The sequence below is a fragment of the Gymnodraco acuticeps genome, unplaced genomic scaffold (genome assembly GCF_902827175.1).
Source record: "Gymnodraco acuticeps unplaced genomic scaffold, fGymAcu1.1, whole genome shotgun sequence".
NCBI classification, from domain to species: domain Eukaryota; kingdom Metazoa; phylum Chordata; class Actinopteri; order Perciformes; family Bathydraconidae; genus Gymnodraco; species Gymnodraco acuticeps.
The window spans coordinates 1684260-1703575 of NW_022990295.1; the positions used below are offsets into that span (position 1 = coordinate 1684260).

At 40.6% G+C, this 19316-nt stretch overlaps 3 protein-coding genes across 4 annotated transcripts; 2 read left to right on the forward strand and 1 right to left on the reverse strand.

The window, feature by feature from the left end:
* Window positions 1–14: 14 nt before the first annotated feature.
* tmem54a (transmembrane protein 54a) lies at window positions 15–5183 on the reverse strand. The gene is made up of 6 exons (XM_034222240.1): window positions 5020–5183; window positions 2742–2938; window positions 2486–2545; window positions 1992–2186; window positions 1771–1908; window positions 15–378 (listed from the first exon to the last, which is right to left on the reverse strand). The coding sequence occupies exons 1-6, from the start codon at window positions 5030–5032 to the stop codon at window positions 235–237; spliced, it is 747 nt and encodes a 248-aa protein (XP_034078131.1). The 5' UTR covers window positions 5033–5183; the 3' UTR covers window positions 15–234.
* A 1186-nt stretch (window positions 5184–6369) lies between these two features.
* On the forward strand, window positions 6370–8898 carry zpcx (zona pellucida protein C). The gene is made up of 9 exons (XM_034222406.1): window positions 6370–6718; window positions 6792–6904; window positions 6983–7056; window positions 7139–7313; window positions 7383–7488; window positions 7566–7651; window positions 7720–7805; window positions 7884–8748; window positions 8820–8898. The coding sequence occupies exons 1-9, from the start codon at window positions 6530–6532 to the stop codon at window positions 8839–8841; spliced, it is 1716 nt and encodes a 571-aa protein (XP_034078297.1). The 5' UTR covers window positions 6370–6529; the 3' UTR covers window positions 8842–8898.
* Window positions 8899–10272: 1374 nt separating this feature from the next.
* pabpc4 (poly(A) binding protein, cytoplasmic 4 (inducible form)) lies at window positions 10273–19111 on the forward strand. Of its 2 annotated transcripts, none has more exons than XM_034222408.1 (15): window positions 10273–10871; window positions 13703–13896; window positions 14493–14608; window positions 15622–15761; window positions 15845–15939; window positions 16024–16161; window positions 16264–16359; window positions 16479–16748; window positions 17366–17459; window positions 17661–17756; window positions 17895–18025; window positions 18122–18212; window positions 18296–18426; window positions 18524–18647; window positions 18725–19111. In XM_034222408.1, the coding sequence occupies exons 1-14, from the start codon at window positions 10676–10678 to the stop codon at window positions 18623–18625; spliced, it is 1890 nt and encodes a 629-aa protein (XP_034078299.1). In that variant the 5' UTR covers window positions 10273–10675; the 3' UTR covers window positions 18626–18647; window positions 18725–19111. The 2 variants fall into 2 exon arrangements, with proteins under 2 accessions (XP_034078299.1, XP_034078300.1); XM_034222409.1 differs by having other exon boundaries at window positions 17369–17459.
* Window positions 19112–19316: the final 205 nt, after the last annotated feature.

Below are 19316 nucleotides of genomic sequence, written 5' to 3' on the forward strand. Positions count from 1 at the left end.
AATACACAACTACATTTATAAAAAAACATTTTAATGTCAACAAACGGGAGACATCGCAACACCCAAATCTGATAACTTAAAACCATCCAACAGCAGTATTTAATCACAGGGAAATATAATGCCTTTGCTTTTTCAGACATTTCATCTGTAACAGACACAGTAACTTCACAAAGTGTTTCATTTTATCCAGGTAAGCCAGGCAGTCAGCAACCCATGTCATTAGGCTTAGGAGCTTCAGAGCCACGCGCTCTGCTCCACCGCGACTTCTTCCAACAGCTCGTCCTGCTCTGCCGGCTCCTCAGGGTCCGCCTCAGCCTCGCTCTCTGGGTCGGGTGCTTTAGGAAGCGGTGGATAGTCCACAGGTCTCTGTATACGCACCTACAACATAACAAACATTTAGTTTAAGATCAGGTAAAATATCATTAGCAAAGGTAACTCTAAAATACAGACTGATCTTGGGTACGAGCGCTTAGTGGCAATTTCAAAGTGTGTCATTAGCCAACACTCTTGAATAGCAATTAATCCATTTTAAACCACATATATACTCAACTTGTTTAAACATTTTAAATCGCTAAGCACAAATCTGCCTGCATGTCGTAATGGCAGGGCCGGTTGACATGTAAGTCCAAACTACAACATAGTGTCTCTTGAGACTGTAAAGTTAATTTATTTTGAATAATGTCATTGCAATTTTATAAAGACCTTTTTTTTCTAATATGCATTTGTGACAACACAGGTGTGTCCAATGATGGTAATAAACTGAGTCACTTTTGTGATCTGTGCTTTTGGAGTTTATTTCCAGCCACTGATCCAACCATGTGATGAGCACTGAGCCCACATGAGAAGAGGACAGTTACCACCCCGCTCTGTCAGGTTTGCCTTGTCAGCAGGGCCACTATCTTCCATTTGTCTGTATTAAACTCAATGTCACAGTGCTATTTGTGGATAGAGCCAGGCCAGGTCACTTTTATAACATTCACTTCATTTAATGCTTTTCCATTGCTGCTGTGTTAGTAGGGCTTTTATTTGAGGTATTATAGTTGAATTATTAGTTTGTTGTTACCTCCACACAGGGAGTTATGTTTTCAGGTTGTTTAGTCAGGAGTATTACAGAAAAATGACTCCATATTTTCATGAACCTTAATAGAATGGTTTAACATGGGCCAGTGAAGAATGAAAGTTGATTTGAATCACTGAGTACATAGACTTCTTTATATACAGTCTACGGTAGAGACACATGTTTTACTAATGGCAACAGCCATAGAGTTCTGGCCCTTCTAGTTTTAAAATATATTCATGTTTAACCTCTATCATTCTTTTAAAAGTATTTGTAGAAATAGATTTGTTTGCACTTTGGAAAGAGGTAAACATCACAGCCACATCGACATTAAGGTTAAAAAAAAATTATATAAAAAAATCAAAGGTCTGCCTAAAATGACTTAACATGACATCATCTGGATGTTGTGATATGGTATGGTTTTAAAGGCTGTATTACATTACACAAGTGATTCTTTGAACACACCAGACTGTTGTGTAGCTCTTCAATGAATTGCCTTTACTCACTTTGTCATTATATTCACCTTACTGAGGATCATTTATCTAAAATGTCATTGTGTTAATATTTAGTGAAACCATCATTGATTAACCCTACAATATCATTGTAGGGTGATATTGAAACCATCATTGTTATATTGAGGTATTGGCTGAACGATAACATAATATGTTATTATCTTCATATGTAGGTCCAACACTGATCAGACAGCAGCTCACCCTCCTGGCCTGGATCGGCCTCCTCCTGCACGGACACAGGTAGAGGAATGAAGTGCAGGCAGCGAAGCAGCGGAAGGAAAACACTGTTTCCACCACGGACATTAAGATGAGAGGAACCCACAGAATGATCGTTGTCCCCTGGTTGACAAAAAAAGACGATTTTCAGGCATTTCAAGAAAATATAAAAACTACTGATGGATGAATATTAACATTCAACTTACATAGACACGTGTGGGGTCGAAGGGGCATTCGTATGTGATGCTGGAGGAGCCAAGACCAGGTTCAGAAAACGTGCAGTGTGTGAGCAGACCCCATCCTCTGTTGCTAATGGCTTTTACCATAGAAACTAATAAGGCTATAGTGGAGGCGACCGCCAGAAGGCCGGCCAGGAAGCTTAACACCAACAAGACCCACTGCTGCAAAGAGAAGGTACAAGAAAGTGAAAGCGCACCTCGTAGAAAGACAATTATACACAGGAGATAACAGGCTTTTCAATGTCAATTAAATGTAAGAGGGAGGCTCTAGGACCCTGGAATACAATCCACAGCAAATACGGGAAAGACAGGAAATATTTAAATATACTCTATATTCGCATGGACCTGAAAGTTAGCTATTTAAATAATAAGATATGATCTTGCAAGAGCCAGGAAATGACTCATGAGTGCTGAATGGAGCGAGGGAGAAGCAGTGGCAGAGAGAGGGGAAGAGCATTTACCAGGATCCTGTTTCTCTTGTTTTTGGACAGGACAATGGCAGTTATTCCAACAATAATTCCCTATGGGGTCACAAGAGAAAAAAAGCAAAGAGAATTCATAAAATATATACAGATCAAATATGAGGTTTCAAGCAGCATTTTAGTAAATGTTTTTCTAGTCTGTTGAGGAAAAATTATTTTAAAACCACTGTTCACTGGTAATTATCAATTGGATTTAAAGTGTTTCATATACACAGTGAGTTTTTGCACCACTTACAACCAGGCCTGCCACAATGGCGATGACATTAGAGATGGCGTAGACCATGGTCCGGGCCTGAGAGTGCACGTTGATGTGTCTGAGCACAGCGCCGTGCACCAGCGCTCCAAGAAGAAAGTTGACGTGGCCCACCAGCACCAGCCCCAACCCCATCTTCATCAGGGCTTTGTTGTCCTTCAGGTTGGCACAGCATACTCCTACAGGAAGTAGAAATAAGATTTGACTTCGGCTGCAACCCATCATTATTTCCATTATCGATTATCATGCCAAAGAGAAAATAGTGAAAAAGGCCCTTCCCTGCTTCTCAAAGTCTAAGGTGATGTCTTTAAATGTTTTGACAGTACAACCAGGGCCGTCCCTCCCTACAGGCCGATCATGCAGGCTGCACGGGGCCTCACATTGCGCAGGGGGCCTCGGCTTATGAGCTCGGCTTGTGCGCAGTTCTCCGCGCAGTTCAGCTGCAATTCACGACATGAAGAAGGCAGTCTCTGCATAGCAGGCTAATGGAGATGCAGTTATTTCCAGCATTCTTTATTTGCCATTCATTCAAGTATGTTTTGCCTTTTATCTGCTGATGTACAGGAGGAAGAGTGATAAACTGTCTGTCTAGTTGGCTTACATAATAGTTCAAGTTTACAGCCTAAAAAACATGGAGCATTTTTTTCCCCTTTTATTAATTTTTATGTCAATTTGCACATTTCATGGTGATGCTAAGCCTCTCCCCTTAACTCCTAACAGTCATCATCATGTCAACCACAACACAGAGAAATACTGATAGAAATGTGTGTGTAGTTGTTGATACGTTGCTGACAGAGGGAACTACATTTGAATACAGATTTAAGAAATATCAGTTTTTGAGCATGTCATAAGCATGTTTTGTCTTGACTATACTACAACTATATTATAATAAAATAATATAGTATTTATATTATTTAATTGATTATGATTATTATTATTAGTAGTACTAGAAGTAGTTTATTTGCATTAATTATATTAAAACCTGCTCTGGAGATGTTGTAATTTCTCCACAAAAGTGAGTTACAGGAACTGTACCCAAATCTCTGGATTGCCCTCCGCATTGCAGTAACTCTTCCTGTTACAGTTGCGTCTGCTGAGAGAAGCTTTTCCAAACTGAAGCTTATGAAGACGTACCTCCGGTCGTCAATGGCACAAGAACGCTTAAGTGGCCTGGCTATCATAAGCATCAACGCACAGTTGGCACAGCAGCTGTCATACGATGACCTTGTAGATGACTTTGCATCCAGGAAATGCCGACGTATTCACCTGTAAACGCATACTGAACGACATACATGCACATTTACCATTTACCTCACTGTATAAAAAAAGTAACTGTGTTGATGTTGATAATAATAATAATAAACAGGAATTATATTTGCAAAGTACTTTGTTTCCCTGATCGGAGCATCCCTAATTTTGTTCCTTCCTCTGAGGAAAGTTGAATCCTCCCCCACCTGTAAAGGACAATGTAAGCCCCTCCTGAACCAAACAGGACAAAGCTTTGGGTGGAGTGTTCAAACATTAGCCACTATTTACCTGTCCTGAGGGGTCAGGCAGAACCACATTCTGCCTGACCCCTTCCAGCCTTTAGGAGCTGCAGGAAAAACTCAAGTGTGTGTTGGTCATAATATTGATAGTATAATGTTGACACTGTAATGTACAGACCCTAACAAAAAATAAATATTAAATGATTCATAGTATTTTGACATGTAGTGATTGATTGAAAATGTTATTAACAGATTGCAGAATGGGTACAATACAGTACAGCTCAATACACACAATTGTTAAGGGGATGCAGACCAGAGAAAGACTTTCGTCTTTAAGTGATAACCCTTATCACTCTGATAACCACTTGATCTTATATTCCAATATGATAAAAGATAAGCTCTAAAATGCAATATGATATTCTATTTTTATAGTTACACATGACCCATATTACACAAACACATAGTAAATTATATTTGATCGCGTTACTTTCTTTATGTTCAGTCATAATGTTAAGACTACTTTAACTTTTATTGGTGAAACTCCAAATTAACTAAATAAATAACTTTTTTTGTCATAAAATGAACGTAGGCTATATCACTTAAGCTTCGACATCCAAACACCATTACAAATGTTAACTAGGGCCTACGTTTGTTACGTCTCATCTCCTTTGAGCTCAGTCACGGACTGCGCAGACCACGCCTAAAAACTTTAGCGCGCAACACACACAAATATTCAGCCACTTTAGTCAAACACGCATTAAAAGTTAACTTACCTGAGTTCGGCATGGTGGCGTTTATGTCCCCTTAGATCATATTAGTGTAGAAGTTGTATAAAAGTCATTTCTGACAGCTTGGGGTCGTTGTCTTCCTCAACTTCCGCTTACCTGCAGGACACTGGCGTAACCTTCCGCCTACCTGAGCTGAAGCTCCGCCCCCGTGCTAGCTCACTCTACAAGAAAAAAGGGAAACGTTGTTTATCTGTTCAAAACCAAAACACATGCAACTGGGACCCTATTGTAGTCAAATTGATTATCCATACATGCAACAAAAATGATATTTCTAAATGTTTGCAATTATTATATTATCAGAAGAAAAGAAAAACATCACATAATGTATTGGATCTTCATGATTATACAGAAAGTTAACTGAACAGTGGTTTACTCCCTTGTTTGTTCACTGCAGGATTTTATGGGAACTTATTACAACAAGGGTATTAGTAACCTAGGTCTCATGCTGAATCAGATGTGGTATTAACACTGTAGATTTCTACTCTACTACATTGACCTGACAACCCATGCTAGTAGGCCTACCCACAATCATACAAGCTACAACACTAAAGTGATAGTATTACAGACCATTCTGTGTAATGAGTAATGTTGGCCCTTTAAATTAATTTGATGAGCATACATATTTCAAATGCAGGATTTATCCTTGTAAGCAAGTATTCAGTCAAATTGTTGTTTTGCTACTTTTACTTTTGTTAAATCTTTATATATATATAAATATAATAATCTGTGTACTACTTGCACCGCTGTGCAACATTTCCTCAGTTAGTCATCACGATTATTTAGTCTTTCTCTCCCCAACATATTAAAAAAAGAATATATATATTGTGCACAATTGTTTCCATAAGGATTAAAATAGCACAATTTCATTAAATATGTTCAACATGTATGGCATAATTGGGCATCTATAGCCCTGGTAAAATGTCAAGTTCTGAAAAGTGGATAAGAATGATATTATTGAGGAACAGGTAAAATACAGTTGAATTCAGGTGTCAGGGATTGATAAAGATAAAGTCAGGAATAAAATCAACAAAATATACAATCTTATAGGCCTACTACTTATGTGTTTTTTAAAAAAGTGGATTTACCACATCTGCTGAATGCCTCCTGTCTCACAATGAAACACACTAATAGCATATAGACTGGCAGCAGTGTTGAATGCAGCATGGCCTCGTTAGCTTGATTGCTAACACCTGTCCCTCATGCCTGCACCTTATTAAAGACACACCTGTGGTGGGAGGGAAGTTATCCCACTTTGAGGCTTGCAATGGGGAGTATAGAGATATTTGTCTGTGTTTTTCTTGCGCACGTAATTGCTGCTCAACCGGTAATAAGAACGCAGGATGCCACATTTTTCCAGGATGTTGAACAATTATTTGACAACATCAGACCTTTTCCATTTGAAAGCTATTTTGATTTCACCCCGTATGACACCATCTTCAGCTCGTGGCGGACTCTGCAGCCTGACTTTCACAAGCTGGCTGAATTACCTCACACCATGATGGTTCCCAGAGTCGAGGTGTTCTGCGATGAATCGAAGCTAACTCTGCTGGTTGATAAGAGATTCAATGGTGTCGTACTGACCGGAGAGGAGCTACAGCTGGGTGGGGGCTGCTATAGCAACAGCGAGCTACCAAACCAATTTGTCTTCACCTATAGTTTGGATGAGTGTGGAACCACACCTGTGGTAAGTGGACAACATGTTTAAATGGTTATTGATTTCCACAGCTTTTGTAAGGATTGTCTGATTTCTCTTACAGATGCAGAATGGCTTGGTGATGTTTAGCAACTCTCTACACTTGAATCTCAAAAAACCTCTCAAAACAGTGTGGCAATCTCCCTCCACTGTGGACATCTCATGCATGCCTAAAAGGTGCATCCTTTGATTTGCCATAATAGTTGTAAATCTGTCTCAAATTATCATACTAAAAGAGAATGCATGTCATTACAGGTCATATCCAAACTTCTTTGACTCCACGCCATTTCCTGAGACTGGCAAAACCTTTAACATCAAAGCTATGAATCGTGAGTCATAAGTAAAACATATGCTGTTAGGCTGGATTTGTTTTCTTCTTTTGCAATAACAGGTATGTAATCGTGTCTGCAGCAACTTGGACTGGTAATGCAGAAACTAACATCTACAAGCGAGGGCAGGTTGTCAACCTCCAGGTTTCTGCCAAAATCAGTTCTGAACAGAAGCAGCTTTTCATCCACTCCTGTTTTGTCTCTGCGTTCCCTGAGCCTCAGACTAAACCCAGGCATGCAGTCATAATGAATAAAGGGTAAGCAGCCAGTCAGGGGTTAATATAATGTATGTCCATGATGTTCTAATCACCTGTGATACTCTGCAGATGCACAGCCCCGTTGTGTTCTTCTCATGCTGTGATACAATTCGTAGCCTCTGGCAGAGCAGATGTAGTGAATCTTGTTCTGAACACATCTAATCTTATTTCTGAGGTAAGTTTAGTTAAAAGTCATTTTTTTTTTCTTCTTCTGCTGTTCAATTAAACAACCGCCTTTTTCTTTTTCTGAAGTTGTACATCCACTGCAGTGTCCTCAAATCAGACCATGGTGTCAACACTGGTTCTAAATCCTGCAACTATAACATCATGCAATCAAGGTACTTGTACACACATTAAACTATACTTTGTGAACTTTCATTACTTGATAAGATTGTTTTGTTTTTAGATGGGAGGACCTGAGAGGAAATACAGAGGTCTGCGAGTGCTGCATCGCGAAGTGTAGAGGCCTGTCAGTCAAGCACCTGTCTGAAGGTCAGTTTTCTGCAAAAGGTGCAATGATGATGAACTCAGTTTTTTTTTCTGGTCTGTAACTCCAGCGTGTCGTTTCAGATGCTAAGGCTATCGTCAGCACTGGCCCTTTGGTTGTTGTGGACAAACGTGTAGAGAGGAGTCCTCAGCCTACTCTTCCTGAAATGCAAGAGACCACCAGTGCTCCGCATCCACGCTCCATGCAGTCTGATGGTGCAGCAATTGTTTCTGGTACTTCCTTATCAAGACCCCCTCAGGGTGTGGTGGTTGTCAGTCAGGACCCAGTTGCCAGGCTGACACTTTGGCTACCTGGACAGGTCCAAGATCCTCAATATGGAGAGATTAAGGTTTCTGAAGACAAGTTGACCGTTAAGTTACAGGCAAGAGACACCACATCAAGATACATTCCTGAGCAGCGACCTTTAACCTCATATCAGGAGCCTCCTCTGAATGCACCCACCAACAAGATCAGAGATCACGGTGCAAATGAACTAAAAGACTTTCATATTTTCGATTTGAATCTTCTTACACCAGTTGATGGATGGCCAATTCCTACACAGATGGAAAAAGCAGCTTTTGCAGATGAAGCTCAAATAAAAAAGCTTTTTGGAAGACCTGGAATGTTTGAGGCTCCACAAGAGGTTGACATTCCACTGATAGCGGAAATGACTTTGAATATCCTTAACCAGCATGACTTTCACCAAATGAGAGATGAGCTGGCAGAAGAAGCTGTGATGCCCAGAGATGAAGCGACTGATTCAATAATTCGCTCAAAAGTTCAGTTTTCCAAAGGCATGGATGGATCCCAAACATTGAGTTATGAAGAAGAAGTGATGAGGGAGCAAGAGGGAAAAGGTGTGACCAGTAGATTTTGGATGGATGGGAATAAAAGGAAACCGGAGACCAAGCAGAGAGGACTGCGCTCGACTTTCCTGGATTTGATAAGGTAACTAATCTTGTAACGTTTGTATTGCACGTGAATATGACTAACTGTATTTCTCCATCTCTTACCCCCAGGAGTATGGACAAGGCAGAATAACTGTATTTCAAGAATAATCTAAAATGGCACTTTAACTGAATAAATCTATTGAGCAATGATCAAGTTGTTTCGTCATACATTTGATTAAAACCAAGGACATCTGGACTCTATACGGCTGAATCATAAGCTCATATACATAGTACACAGTAGCCTGCACACTAACGTAGGGGGAAACACTTGAATAAACTAATTGAATAATTTATTCTGAGATATATATATATGCCTTAATGATTGTCGATAAGGCTGATCATAATAAGTCAGACTTTCTGACTGTTGAGGGTTAATTTCAAAGAGGGACCGGTAATGGACGAATGTGACAATTTGAGGGCTCAATTAATGGCGCATTGTAAAGATGAATGTACCGTAGAATTTACATGCACATTCGATTGTGACCACAGTTTTAAACTGCTCTTGCACAATTTTGAGATACTTGTACTTTACTTTAATATTTCCATGTTTATGCTACTTTATACTTTTACACTACATTTCAGAGGTAAATCGTGTATTTTTACTCCACTACATTTATTCATTAACTTTAGTTACTTTACAGATTTGGATTAATGATGTGAAATGTAATCATCACTTGAATAATACTTTAGTTCCACCAGGAGTAAATTTACAACCCACCCTGCAGTATACAAAGTAATTAAAACAGCTGCACCTTTACCAGCTTTGATGGCACTTTAATGATCAATAATTATAATCAAAACGCATGATGTATATTATTCTGAAATAGATATCTGCATAATTACTACATCTACTTTTGGTTTATTTTGATGCTTACACTTTTTGTACTTTCACTTGAGTCATTTTTGAATGCAGGACTTTTACTTGAGTATTACTTTTACTCAAGTACATTATCAATCAATGTTTATTTATATAGCCCAATATCACAAATGTTACATTTGTCTCAGTGGACTTCACAGTTTGTACAAAATATCAGTATGACAATACGACACCCTCTGTCCTTAGACCCTCACATCGTACAAGGAAAACCCCACAGTTTTAAAGGGAAAAATGGGAGAAACCTCAGGGAGAGCAACAGAGGAGGGATCCCTCTCCCAGGACGGACAGACGTGCAATAGATGCCGTGTATAAATTATTCTGACATTACATTAGTACTTCTCCCACCTCCAGTCAATTTGTATTATGAAAAATGACTTTGGTATAGGAGGCATTTCTCTTCTTTCTTTTTTTTTAGATGTATTTATTTTTCTGCAATATGTTTCAATCCAACTTGAAACGTTGTCCATGGTGGTAACATCCACCCAGATGTCGCTGTGGGGAGCTGCGCTCTGTAGTTAGCAGGGTACAGTGTGAGCTCTCTTTTACACCGCATGCTCGGTTTTGTTATTCTCCCATCCCATGTTTGACCCTGGCCACTAGTTCCTCCTCACACCCACTCTCTATAAAGTGCCCATGCTTTTCCTCACGCAGTCTCTTTACACGGCCACAAAACAAGCGTGAGTGTCTAACTCACCGATCTTGAAAAACTTTAAAAAAAAATAAAAAAAATAAAATCCACAAAATCTTAATAAAAACAAGGATACTTAAAGAAATACAAATGTTTAAAAAAAACAGCAAAAATAATAATTTATAAAAATACGAGAAACAACAGGCCTTGGGCTTTAAACGAAGTTCGTGTCTTTTAAAGGAAGAAACACTTGAGAATAGATGTGATTTTTCAGTTTTTTTCAACAAGCTGGACAACAGAGCCAGCTGTCTTTTTGAGCTGAAGGGCACATCGGAGCCGGAATAGAGCTCACACCAACCGGCTTTTTTCTGGCGTTTCTGAGGGGAACCCTGAATTCATTTATATTGTGAATTCCAAGTTATGGACAACACAGCAACGGGGAGTTATCCGATGGCTTCTCTTTACGTTGGCGACCTGCATCCCGACATCACGGAGGCTATGCTGTATGAGAAATTCAGCCCCGCCGGACCGGTGCTCTCCATTCGGGTCTGCCGTGACATGATCACCCGGCGATCCCTCGGTTACGCCTATGTGAACTTCTCTCAACCCGCTGATGGTAAGAAACACGCGAAGTGATCACTGCAGTTTGAGCATATGTTACCTGCATGCGGCTTTAAAATACACACCTCATGCATCTTTTAAATATTGACAATGTCACCATATGATCTCAATGTCAAGAGTTAACCTGTTTGCAAAACCAAGTACACACTGACAATGAAAACACATGATTTGCTTCTAAATAACCCTGTGCCATAGACTGGATAGTGCACTCATTTTGACCCATATAAGCATGCCCCAGTTGTTGAGAATACTCCTGCCAGCACTCACACCCATGCAGTTTGAACTGTACTTGAAAGTGAATAGAAGCATCTCTTTAATGCCCAATCAATTGGGAATATCAAAACCGTTTGCAGTCTCACTTAATCTGCCCAAATTACCCATTTCTGCTCCTATTTAGGGCTACTGGGTGTAACCAATTCACATTGCCCTCTGTTGCTATGTGCAAGAGAAGGGACAGCTGAACAATGACTCCTGCAATGCCAGCTTGACATGTCTCCTTTGTATTGTCTGGCACATGCAGTAATAGTACAATACTCTATCCTGTTGGCATGTAATCCCATATTTGGTATTATCTGAATCATAATAGGTTTATCTGTAATATCGTAACCACTTGAGGGTTGTTAATCTATTAGGACATTGTGCCTTGAGTCAAAGCATTGAGCAATAGTAGCAGGTGCTGTGGTGGCCTGCTGACACTGTTTACATTGTGTGGGCTTTTTTGCCTCCTTTATCAACGATAAACACCTGTCACAATTTATCTGTGCTCGAGTCTGTCACCAAAAGCTGTAGTAACGATATGTCACAACTTCAAGGGAGGTAGTGTCACTCACTTGGTAAGAGCCACAAGTGAGAAGACAACATATTTGTTATTGGAAGTGTAGACATGGGGGGGATGGTAACTGTTGGGTAGTTAGCATGTGCCTGTGGAGCAATAGCTTGCTGTCTGTAAATAAATCTAACTTCTGTATATCTGTTTCATTCAGAGTAACGCAGTAGTCATGCACTCTCTGTTGATTTCTTTATGAATCCCACTCTGAGGCGTAGTGTTGCTCATTTGAGCATTCTTGTTGAGTGGCTCTTCCCCATCAATGGTAGAGAATGCTCTACTCACACTCTATGCCAGCACATACCTCCCAGGACCCCTCTCTAAATATAGAACTTCTTTCTGAGCAGCACTTAATTTGCCTGGCAGAAATTCTTTTAAGTTTTTACCTTGACAGAAATTGTTAACCAACGACGTCGACAACATTTGACCACTCTGTTTAACTACCGTTCTTAATTATTTAATTAATCATTTAAAATAGTAATTATTACATAGATCAAGCTGACCTTTTTAAAACTACAATTCCCAATCTGAACGTTCCAGAAGACCACATGTTTGACAGCGGTCACACACCTTCTCTGAGCACACAGGCTATGAAGTACAATTATGATCCAAACTGCTGATGCCAGCAGACACAAGGCAGCGCCGTTTTGTTTATCAGACACTTTTAGCTGGAAAGCCTGGCCTGTGTGTGTGTGTGTGTGTGTGTGTGTGTGTGTGTGTGTGTGTGTGTGTGTGTGTGTGTGTGGTGTGTGTGTGTGTGTGTGTGTGTGTGTGTGTGTGTGTGTGTGTGGTGTGTGTGTGTGTGTGTGTGTGTGTGGTGTGTGTGTGTGTGTGTGTGTGTGTGTGTGTGTGTGTGTGTGTGTGTGTTACTGTGGACAGAACAAAGGGATGTTTTGGCGTTTGTGCACACATGGACATGAGTGCCTTTATGAGAGTTGGTGCAATAGATTGAGAGAAACATTTTATAAATTGAACCTGAACCTATGCCTCCTTCCATTATGTCTTCTTTGAATCAGGTTTAAAAGAGACAGAATGGAGTGAGCAGATAACACATAGTACATCTTATACCCACAATAAGCACATTTGTATTATAATTGGGCCTGCTGCACTGATAGTGCAACTGTTTTAGGTGGGACGTGGCCCAGCAGCATGTGTTGAGTTGGAGAAGGGGGACATGTGCTCCCATCTCGCCCACTGCAGCTGCCCCTGACACATGTCCCAGCTGCTCCTCGCCACATGGTCTGCTGCAGTCCTTAGCCATGTTACATATACCTTGTTAATGGTCTGGAAGCTAAGACTAATACTAATACACTACACTGTACACTTTGGGTTCATCTTATTTCTCGTGGGACGTTATTAAATGATAATTAACACCCTAAATAATCATTTGTATACCAACTTTCTACCTCGTGTTACCTTTTAATACCCAAAGAAAATCTTGTGTTTCATGAATGCTTTCAGGGTAAAAAAACTAAGAAACGTTTTGCTATATTGAAATAAATGGGAGCTGTGTTGAACGGCAGCAAAACTATATCCAATTATATTAAATATTAAGTTCTAGGCTCATCTAGTAAGAATGGTAGTATATAAATAAGACTTGGGTTATATTTAACAATTTGCATGGGATTATTTGATGTAGTATTGTTGTTATTTGATGCGATACTATTTACTTCAATCATCAATACTTCTTGATACATTCTTTGGGTTATCGTGAAGGCATGCAAAACAAACACAGTTTTCTTAAAAAACACGGGCGAGTAATTGATATACAAATGATCATTTTATGTAAAATGTCTCTTAAGGCTCTGCTGTGTGTGTGTATGGCAGCATCTTAACAATTGTGTTTTGACGAAATAGAAATTCCTTGTGTGCATGATAGATGGAAGCATGTTGGTTACAGACATACTAGTAACTAGTAACATATATGTTTTGACTGGTTGCTCCATGTAAACAACCACCCCTGACCTTTCCCTCCATCTCTCTGCCCCTCCTCCCTCCAGCTGAGAGAGCCTTGGACACCATGAACTTTGACGTGGTGAAAGGGAAGCCAATCAGAATCATGTGGTCCCAAAGAGACCCCTCACTCAGGAAGTCTGGAGTGGGCAACGTGTTCATCAAGAACCTTGACAAGTCCATTGACAACAAAGCCCTGTACGACACCTTCTCTGCCTTTGGCAACATCCTCTCCTGCAAGGTACAATTGTCCTAAATTCGACTATCAAAACTGTTCTTGCCTTGAGATTTCACACAAATGTAGTTCGTTCTAGTTCCATCTCAAAACCTCAGCACCACTGCCATATTCCCACAGTTGAATATGAAGCTACAGCTAGCAGCTGGCTAACTTACCTTGTATTGGAAACAGCTAGCCTGGCTCTGTCCAGAAGGTAACACAAATCACCCAACAGCCTGATGCTTACTAATGTACAGTTATTTCAATATGGTTGGAGTGACACCTTACTGGCAAATAACCCCTGTAAAACAACAAATAGACACGTTTTTGTACAGACGGATCCAGGCTAGCTGTTTCTGGTCTTTATGCTATGCTAGGCTAGCTGACTTCAGCTTCATATTAGAGGAAACATTTTACAGTGGTATCGATATTCTTATCTTACCCTCAGCAAGAAAGCAAAGAAGCGCTCTTCTAAAACGATTTAACTGTTGCTTTCAAGTTAAACCGAATGGATGCAAACATACCATACACACAGACCTATCCTGGTTAAATAAAGGTAAAATAAATAAATAAAATAATGCCTCGATCTTGATCTGATACAATGTCTTTCTCTGCTCCAGGTGGTGTGTGATGAAAATGGTTCCAAGGGCTACGCTTTTGTCCACTTTGAGACCCAGGATGCTGCTGATCGTGCCATCGAGAAGATGAACGGCATGCTTCTGAATGACCGCAAGGTGTGAGTGTCTGATCATTTAGGAACTTGGGACAAAGGGTTGTTTATTGTTGTCAGTCTTTTATAAAGAGACTTTTAAAACAATTCAGCTTAAAATGTAAAGAAAATCTTGAAAGTAAAAGAATAATGATGCTGTTAAAAGTCCAGTTGTAGAGGTTGCAGTTATCATAGAGTTTATGGTGATATAGCAATAGCTTGCATGTAGCCTACCGGTGTTATAAGGGTGTTTATTTTGTGTAAACCTGACTTGTTTGTTCTGCACATGTGTTGAGTGAACTGACTTTTCGTGTCTTTTTTGAGTTTGAGTTTGTGTGTGAATAATCTGACTAATAAAGCTCATCTCTCACAACCGTCAGTAAGAAGATAACCTCTGAACTGATTAGATAACAAACTAAAAGCTCTTACCTTAGCTCTTATCCTTCTTACCAGAAGCATTTTCTGTTGCCTCATTGGTCCACCCGCTGGTCACCCGTCCTGGAGTGTTTGTATGTGTGTGTGTGTGTGTGTGTATGACCACGCTTGTGTGTTTTAGTGATGGATCGAATGCAGGAATACAATACTGGATGGCAGAAGGGGAGAGGTCATCATAGCAAGGTATATAAGATCACTTGGTCTTCCTCAGCTTTTCTTTGTACTGTGAGACTCTGTTCCTCCATCCCTCTCCATCCACCTCCTCATCAAGTTTTGGACCAAGAATTAAGATGGTTGTCTCTGTGATGTCTAGCATGCCAACCTATATGCCTGCATCTGGTGATATTAACAGCAGTTTGATGTTTTACCCCAGGAATGATGTGTCACATGATGAATTTGTTTTGTGGGTGTTGTTCCTGTTTTGTAAAAGAAAGTACTCTCTTTTACTTACCTTGCTTGTGTGGTCAGGTCATCCTCTCCCGGGATCAAGAGTGTTTTTAGATCGGGAAAAGGAAGTCAAAACAGATGGATCCTGGTTTGTTTTCTCACCACTTTCAGGACTGTTTTACAAGAGTGTGTTTCGCTGCTCCCCTTCCTCTCTTTAGGTTTGTGGGTCGTTTCAAATCTCGCAAAGAACGGGAGGCTGAACTTGGTGCCAAGGCCAAGGAGTTTACCAATGTCTACATTAAGAACTTCGGGGATGAAATGAATGATGAACGGCTGAAAGAGCTTTTCGAAAAATATGGTAAAGCGGAACTAGAGTTATCCTCCAAACCTGAATGTGGTCTGCGATCCTGGATCCACTTATCTGACCATTAATCTCTGCAGGTACAATTCTCAGCGTGAAGGTGATGACAGATCCCACTGGTAAATGCAGAGGCTTTGGATTTGTTAGTTTTGAACAACATGAAGATGCTAACAAGGTACTTTAGTTTGCCCTCATAGTGTGCACTACGTGATTGGTCATTTGTGGTAATTCCTGCTAATAACAATGATTTTGTACAAAGGCTGTAGAGGACATGAACGGCACTGAATATAATGGCAAGACAGTGTTTGTGGGCCGGGCTCAGAAGAAGATGGAGCGGCAGGCGGAGCTCAAGAGGAGGTTTGAGCTGCTGAAACAAGAGAGGATCAGTCGTTACCAGGTGTGTAGACTAATCCCTTAATTAATCAAATAAATCCTATATTTAGTCTAATGTCGAAGAAGCTGCTACGTATGAATCCTGACTGTCCGTCTTTGGTTTCAGGGCGTTAATCTTTACATCAAGAACCTGGATGACACCATAGACGATGAGAAACTGCGTAAAGAGTTCACTCCATTCGGTGCTATCACAAGTGCCAAAGTGAGAACAATCAAATTGATGTTGCAATTTCATCACCATAAGAGAAAAGATGATGCGTCGTCAGTGCTTACAATATTATGTGTTTGAAGGTACTCAGTCACTATCTGCCTCTACATTAGGTGATGCTGGAGGAGGGTCGCTCCAAGGGCTTTGGCTTTGTCTGCTTCTCCTCCCCTGAAGAGGCCACCAAGGCTGTGACTGAGATGAACGGACGCATCGTTGGATCCAAACCCCTCTACGTCGCTCTGGCTCAGCGCAAAGAAGAGCGCAAAGCCCACCTCACCAACCAGTACATGCAGCGTATTGCTGGCATGAGAGCCATGCCGGCTAATGCCATCATTAATCAGTTCCAGCCTACCAGTGGATACTTCATGCCAGCTGTGCCACAGGTAGGAGAATCAACGTCTGTAAAGATAGTGTGTGTTAACATGGCTATCTTAAAAATATACAGTGTTGAATGTGAAAGGGGCTAGCTCCTAACAAAGCTATAGATACTTATCATCTGACTCTACTGAGTTTTTTGGTGTAGGCTCATTATGTTTGACAAATGTTTAAAACCTTATGTAGATAACCAGCTCATCATTAAACTGCTGACTACAAAATGTAACATCTTAAAGTATTTACCAGCTTGAAGCCAGATATTTCCTGCAGCAGTAGATGGACACCAAAGACAGAGCTAATAAGAGGAGTGCATATTGGATTTATCTTTGCCCAGTAGATACAAACCAAAGTCAAATGTCACGCAATGTGTGCTTGATGTGTACATATGCAACTGTGTGCTAATAAGTATGCCATACCAACTTTAAATGTTATTATGAATTGTCCAATTACCACCAACTCTAAGTGAAGTGTTTGTATTGTTTTCCCCAGAAGTCACAAAGTACAATGTTGACTCTTGTTTTATTTCAGTAAAACGTCACAGGTTACAAAGATAGTCACATCAGTGGTTTAGGTGTGGTATGACTTGAATGACATAAAATGATACATTTCCCTCACTTGTACCCAGCAGGCCCAGAATAGGACTACATACTATGCACCAAATCAGCTGGCCCAAATGCGACCCAACCCCAGGTGGCAGCAGCAAGGAGGCAGAGGTCAAGGTGAGCATGTGGCAATTTATGACAGGGCATCAGGGGCGGACTGGCCATTGGGAATACCGCCCCCCCGTTGACAATTGACTAGCGGTACCGAGCTGTAATATAGCTATACTGCAATGGACCTATTTGAAATCTATACGATTTAATGCACAACCCTTTTGTTATTCATCTCATTGTTTTTGTCTCTGCTTCTGTCACTCCTAGGTGGTTTCCAGGGGGTACCCAACTCGCTGCGTCAGCCAGGACCCCGTGCTAACTTGAGACACATGAGTCCTGGCGGTGGCTCACAGGGTCCAAGAGGTGTGTTCACTCATAACATTATCAACCAAAATGACCACCATCATTGATATTCACTCTCGCTTTTATTGAGGTATATGCATGTTCAGTAGAGGTTGTCAAGACTCTGAATTATGCTCCATTTTCCCTCCTCTCTGCTAGCTTCTGGCCAGGCCATGGCTCCTCGTCCCTCGATGGGGGTCCCCGGCCCCCGCGCCATGCCTCCTTACAAATATGCCACTGGTGTCCGTAACCCCAACCCCCAGGTGGTGCAACCTATTGCCTTACAGCAGGTATGAGCTAAAAAAACCACATCATGTCATGTTCCTATCATATCGAACCCCAAAACCTTTATATCATTTTCCTTCCCATGCTTTCTCTCTGTCCAGGCTCAGCCGGCTGTGCACGTTCAGGGCCAGGAGCCTCTCACGGCCTCCATGCTGGCTGCTGCACCCCCACAGGAGCAGAAACAGATGCTAGGTAAGAATATCCCATCATGATAAAGAAACTTATGTTTTTTTTTTAATAATTAGGTTGATTTATTTATTTATTTTTCCAAATAGGTGAGCGTCTTTTCCCACTGATTCAGTCCATGCATGCCAACCTGGCAGGAAAGATCACTGGCATGCTGCTGGAGATCGACAACTCTGAACTGCTGCATATGCTGGAGTCTCATGACTCTCTGCGCTCAAAGGTACTTGATTACCTCTATCCTTGCCATAAAGTGGCACTAAAATGTCTGTTATCCATAGTACGCTGTTTCATTCATGTTTAATGTTATGTTTGTACAGGTGGATGAAGCCGTTGCTGTGCTTCAAGCACACCAGGCAAAGAAGGATGCGACTCAGAAAGTGGGCAGCATGGCTACTACTGCTGCTGCGGCCACATCCTAAAGACTGTGTGCTGTACGAAGTGGTACGTATCATTATCAGTCAGTCTATTCTTACATAATTCCAGGTTTGTTGTGTTAATAAAAAGTAATTGTCTTTCAGAGAGTGCAGAGATGGGGAGAGACACTCTACACCGACTCCATACACCTTACACCTCTGAAGAATTATGCAAAAAATGAAGGGAAAAAAAGGAAAATCTAATAAAAAATATACTGTAACATTTAGAAAAATATAACAGTTCATAGTTTTCTAGTTCTGTAAAACTTTTAAAATGCATACCAAAAGCAGATATGCAAACAAATCTTGAATGAAGGTTCTTCACCTTGTGGCGAAGGCTTGTTTCCCTTTTTTTCTAAAAAAGGGAAACAAGCCTTATTGTTTTGCTTTGCTTGAAAGTGTTATGTTTGATTTGAAATGATTAACTCCCCCATCCTATCATGTTATCATGGGTGTATGGTATTCTCAATAAAAGGATGACATATCAAGGTTTCCTCTGTTGTCTGAATGTAATGCCTACATGAAGCTTTATTTATTCAGTTTCAAGAGTGTATCTGACACACGCTTACCTGTCAGTAGTACACAGAGATGGCCGAATTGTACACAGCAGAATAGTTAAGGCATTGCAGGAGTAGAACAAACAATATTATCATTCATATGGTATGGTATCATATGTTTTGTCTGGGTGTTCACTCGG

Coding starts and splice junctions, on each gene's coding strand:
- tmem54a (XM_034222240.1), bottom strand. Junction 2,546..2,741: donor CCATTGTGGCAGGCCTGGTT/GTAAGTGGTGCA, acceptor GTGACCCCATAG/GGAATTATTGTTGGAATAAC. Junction 2,187..2,485: donor ACAAGAGAAACAGGATCCTG/GTAAATGCTCTT, acceptor TTCTCTTTGCAG/CAGTGGGTCTTGTTGGTGTT.
- zpcx (XM_034222406.1), top strand. CDS start 6,530: ATGATGGTTCCCAGAGTCGAGGTGTTCTGCGATGAATCGAAGCTAACT. Junction 7,652..7,719: donor TATAACATCATGCAATCAAG/GTACTTGTACAC, acceptor TTTTGTTTTTAG/ATGGGAGGACCTGAGAGGAA. Junction 7,806..7,883: donor AGTCAAGCACCTGTCTGAAG/GTCAGTTTTCTG, acceptor GTGTCGTTTCAG/ATGCTAAGGCTATCGTCAGC.
- pabpc4 (XM_034222408.1), top strand. CDS start 10,676: ATGGACAACACAGCAACGGGGAGTTATCCGATGGCTTCTCTTTACGTT. Junction 15,762..15,844: donor AGAGCTTTTCGAAAAATATG/GTAAAGCGGAAC, acceptor TAATCTCTGCAG/GTACAATTCTCAGCGTGAAG. Junction 18,213..18,295: donor GGAGCAGAAACAGATGCTAG/GTAAGAATATCC, acceptor TTTTCCAAATAG/GTGAGCGTCTTTTCCCACTG.